The sequence below is a fragment of the Ruditapes philippinarum genome, unplaced genomic scaffold (assembly GCF_026571515.1).
Source record: "Ruditapes philippinarum isolate M1 unplaced genomic scaffold, ASM2657151v2 ctg1299_1_1_1_1, whole genome shotgun sequence".
Classification (NCBI taxonomy): Eukaryota; Metazoa; Mollusca; class Bivalvia; order Venerida; family Veneridae; genus Ruditapes; species Ruditapes philippinarum.
This window is the reverse complement of record NW_026859549.1, coordinates 45,532-50,904: the sequence shown is the minus strand read 5'-3', so window position 1 is coordinate 50,904 and position 5,373 is coordinate 45,532. Positions and strand designations below refer to the sequence as shown.

At 32.1% G+C, this 5,373-nt stretch overlaps 1 protein-coding gene across 1 annotated transcript; it reads left to right on the top strand.

The window, feature by feature from the left end:
* The first annotated feature begins 605 nt into the window (after nt 1-605).
* On the top strand, nt 606-2,922 carry LOC132756913 (cytoplasmic aconitate hydratase-like). The gene is made up of 2 exons (XM_060748056.1): nt 606-810; nt 1,257-2,922. Exons 1-2 carry the CDS (start codon nt 685-687, stop codon nt 1,371-1,373), a joined length of 243 nt encoding a protein of 80 aa, XP_060604039.1. The 5' UTR covers nt 606-684; the 3' UTR covers nt 1,374-2,922.
* Nucleotides 2,923-5,373: the final 2,451 nt, after the last annotated feature.

Here is a 5,373-nt window from a genome sequence, read left to right as displayed (position 1 = left end):
GCCATTATCAATTTGTTTTCAATACTAGTCAGTTAAATTTAGCGCCACATTTTATAATGGCGTTAATTTGTTTTAAACAATATCACCAGGGCTGCGTTTCGTAGAAAGTCCTAAGTGAGTCTTAAGTCTTAGGACAAATGACAAACTATAAGACTAACTTAAGACCATTTCAATAAATATTTTCATCTGTAGTAAAAATTCTAGACTGTGATTTAAGTCATTCTGCTGAGATTAAAAGTTACAAACTACAAATCCATGCACTTCATTGTGGGATGTGTTTATGTTCATCAGCATCGCTATTCAAAAATTGAAGAGATACGAGTTAAGGACACTTTCTTTGCAACAAAACTTGTCATAAACGTCGCTATAAGTAAGGACATTTTTTAAACGGAAATTGTCTCAGTTTTGATCTTAAGACATAGTTTAGACTTAAGACTTTCTATGAAATGCAGCCCTGGTGAATAACACTTTCGATAAACTGTCAAATGCAACACATGGAAATTGGTTATCATGTTATAAAGTTAGAAAATGCCCAAGTTTCAGTTGCACAACGTGTTTTTTAATATTCAGCTATAAAGATATAGATCTGGAGATAGGGTTAAATATTATTTCTATAAATTTCAGGGTGTGAAAGCAGTCATCGCCGAGAGTTACGAGAGGATTCACCGCAGTAACCTTGTTGGTATGGGTATCATACCATTCCAGTATTTGGACGGCCAGAATGCCACCAGTCTCGGTCTGTCCGGTAAAGAAACTATCACTGTTGATTTACCACAGAATTTACAACCAGGTCAAACTGTAGAGGTTAAGGTGCGTATTTGGGGAAAAAAATGTTTTGTTCTGTTTTTTGGTTTTTTTTGCTCTTCCAGGAATGTAATGTAAAAGGCTTATTAAAAATTCATTTTAATAAATGGTTTTATTTCTGCAGAAGTTTTAGCTATATGAGTTTAACACTGCCATCACCTAGTGGTGCTCTACAGAAGTGGTCAATTAGGTTGTAAAATAGTGAAAAACAGAATCCCTAAAGAATGACAAAATTTAAAATGCTGCAGACTCGATTTGATCGAGGCTGTTCATGGACGGTACTGAAAAGTGCAAATTACCGTCCATAACCCCTGGCACTGGTTTAAGAAGTATTCAACATTTAAACATAAAATGATAAAATTTAGAACTTTGAAACATCGGCAAATGTGTTCATGTGGCTATTTACAGTGTATAGAGTATAAATAAATGACAATGAATATGTTTTATTACAGGTGTCAGGTGACAAGACATTCCAAGTGAAAACTCGGTTCGACACGGAGGTAGAGCTTGTGTATTTCAGAAATGGAGGCATCCTCAACTACATGGTTCGAAAAATCCTAAACGCTTAGAAAACTTTTCCGGTGCTAAATCAAAATTATTGTACTACATATACCAAATGGAGTCATGGTTACATACTATTTTGTCACTTTAGTGCAATAACGGATTTACACCTATTTATAGGAATGAACACGTTATTGCACTAAGGTGACAAATTATCAGTTGCATGTATATCAGCGGAAACTGTAATAGAACTAGCTCATCATTTTTCGCACATAATCAGTGAGATTGGATTGATATTTTCGTTACTTGTATTAGATTTATATAATTGTTGTACATCATGAATGATGTTGTATTTTGTAACTTGTATACATGTTAATGGTATTAGATATGTAACTGGTTGACTGTATAAATGGTGTAAAATTGAACGGTGGTATACCTAATAACTTGTATTATATTTATTATTTGTATACCATATAATTGCTAATAGTATATTTGTGATTGGTAGATCTGGTTAACTATTTGAATGGTGAAATATTTTGTTAACTGTACAAGTGAGTTATAGTTGGTAAACCTTGTTAATGCTTTAGCTTTAAAGATCCTGTAACACATTTTTTATGGTTTTATTTCATAAATATGATGCTCAAATTAAGATTTCTCATTGCAAGTTCCAATAAGCATTATTTATAAAGATATTATCAAATTTAACATTTCATGTAAATAAAGGGAGGTAATCTATTTTCTACATATTTTAAGTCAAATTTTCCAACAAGAAATGAATGGATATAGTTTATTTATTACATATAATATGCACAAACATTTGAAGTACATATTTTACATATTCTTCTATGTTTAAAAATTGTTTTATTTGCATAATTATATACATATATTATTTCTTGTAAGTGTGGTACACACACAATAACAATATCAATCACAAAACATACAGGATCTTTAAGAAATACTATAGAAGTCATTTGAAGAAAAAGTCGAGATAATGTGATCACTTGCTTGTTGTCATCAATCTATGTGTACTGTTGGAATGTTTGCTGGGCAGTAGTTTTACAAGGGACATTATTGTGAAAGCTTATATTTTCTGAGTAATGCCCCTTTTTTAAGTTTCGAATTTTATTTTCAATGCTCTTGTCATAACAATGTGATTACTGGTACAATTACTGGAAATTTTCTTCTCTGTAACAGATGTATTACTTTATTGATAACTGATTAGATTATTGTGTTTGTGGTTGCTGTGCTGTGCTGTACAGCCAGTAAAAAGACAGTGTTTGAATTATTGTACGCAAGTGTTGTCAGTTGTAAATGTTAAAGAATGGTTCTTTGTAATGAAGTGTTGGCTTTAATCTTAAATTAAGACTGATTTATTTTGATTGCAAATGTTTGTTAGGAAGAATGATAATACTTAACAATGACCTTGATTTTTGTAGCATTATAACTTCTTTGAAATAAATGATTGTTTAAAATTTTTAAAATGCAAAATATGAGTATGTTTGTCAGTGTGTGCCTTTGTTGATCATGTTGAAAAATAGCCAACTTATTCATTGGTTACAAATTGTAGATTCAAGTTTTTAAATTGAATTTGTTGATTCTTAAACATAAACCCTTTCATACAAAAAATAATAAATTTGAGCAGGCCATAATAAAGAATACAGACATACTGCATGGATTTGCTGGCTTTCCAGGCTATAGCAGGTGATATTCTTTATAATAAATTGAATTATTTAATTAAGATTGAATTAAATCAACAACAAAAACACAGGAAGTAAAGGTGACTCGTCTATTCAAATTTTGACATTTTTTGTGTATCATCCTCAACAAAAGTTTTGATGGAGAAAATTGAATACAGAAACTTTCAAATTAACAAAATGTATGTCCTCAATTTGTATGTTTGGTATACCTTTATAATGCTATAGCTTTAAGAAATACTATAAAGTAAAACATCTGTTAAAGCCAGTAAAAAGACAGTGATTGAATTATTGCACCATTAACCGGTTTAAACTCCCCAGCAGTCATTATTATGCTACTGACCGTTCCAAGGCGGCGCCCCTCTGTGTTCCTTAGATGTATGTCTATGTTGTTTCATACTGTTTTGGCGACACTTATGCTTGTGTCCCTTGTTGTTTTCTCGTCTACGGTAAGTATCTTCCCCATTGCCTATAGTTTTGATTTCTTTGATTACCCCCCCCCTTTCCCCCGGTCTCCTGTCCCCTTACCCATTGTGGGCCTATTATTATTTTCTTTGAATTCCTAATCAGTTCCAAATTATTAATCATTTAATGATTAACCTGTCCGTGCTCTGTCTTTGCCCTGTCACGTTTTTGTTTGGGGTCCGCCTGGGCTCCTTACCGTTGGTTCTTGTTGCTGGGTCATATGTGGGTTGCGTTCATTGAACGCCGCCTTTCCTCGTTGAACTTGTTGATCATATTTCGTGTGGATGTACATTTATATAAGATAAATATATTGAATTACTTAAGAGGGCTTGTTCTTTATTATGCCACACCTGCTAGAAATTTAAAAAAATGTAGTTGCAAGTGATATCCCGATCAATGTTATTCAAAACCATCTTACCTATATTACATTATGCTCTTATTAATAACTAGGAATCAAGACATCTTACCTATATTATATTATGCTCTTATTAATTACTCGGAATCAAGACATCTTAACTTTATTACATCATACTCTGATTAAAAAACTCGGAATCAAGACATCTGACCTCTATTACTTCATGCTTTTATTAATAATTCAAAATAAAGCCATCTGACCTATATTATATCATGCCCATCTTAATAATTGGGAATTAAGACATCTGACCTAAATTACATCATGCTCTTATCAATCACTCAGAATCAAGGTATCTTACCTTTATTACATTATGCTCTTACAATCAAGACATCTGAACTCTATGACTCATGCCCTAATCAATAACTAGGAATCAGGACATCTGACCCATGTATCATCATGCTCTTATTTATAACTCGGATTCAAGACATCTGACCTATATTACATCGTGCTCTTATTAATAACTCGGAATCAAGACATCTGACCTGTACTTTATCTTACTCTTATTAATAACTCGGAATAAAGACATCTGACCTATATTACATCATGCTCTTATAATTCTTATAAATTACTCGGAATCAATACTTCTGACCTATATTACATCATGCTCTTATAAAGAACTCTGAATGAAGACATCTGACCAATATAACATCATGCTCTTATTAATAACACGGAATCAAGACATCTGACCTATATTACACCATGCTCTTATTGATAACTCGGAATCAAGACATCTGACCTATATTACATCAAGCTCTTATTAATAACTCGGAATCAAGACATCTGACCTATATTACATCATGCTCTTATTAATAACTCGGAATCAAGACATCTGACCTATATTACATCATGCTCTTATAAATAACTCGGAATCAAGACATCTGACCTATATTACATCATGCTCTTATTAATAACTCGGAATCAAGACATCCGACATATATAACGTCAAGCTCTTATTGATAACTTGGAATCAAGACCTCTGACCTATATTACATTTTACTCTTATTTAAAAGTCTTAATCAAGACATCTGACCTATAATACATCATGCTCTTTTTAATAACTCGGAATCAAGACATCTGACATATATAACGTCAAGCTCTTATTGATAACTTGGAATCAAGACCTCTGACCTATATTACATTTTACTCTTATTTAAAAGTCTTAATCAAGACATCTGACCTATAATACATCATGCTCTTTTTAATAACTCGGAATCAAGACATCTGACCTATATTACATCATGCTCTTATTAATAACTTGGAATCAAGACATCTGACCTATATTACATCATGCTCTTATTAATAACTCAGAATCAAGACATCTGACATATATTACATCATGCTCTTATTAATAACTCGGAATCAAGACATCTGACCTATATTACATCATGCTCTTATTAATAACTCGGAATCAAGACATCTGACCTATATTACATCATGCTCTTATTAATAACTCGGAATCAAGACATCTGACCTATATTACATCATGCTCTTATT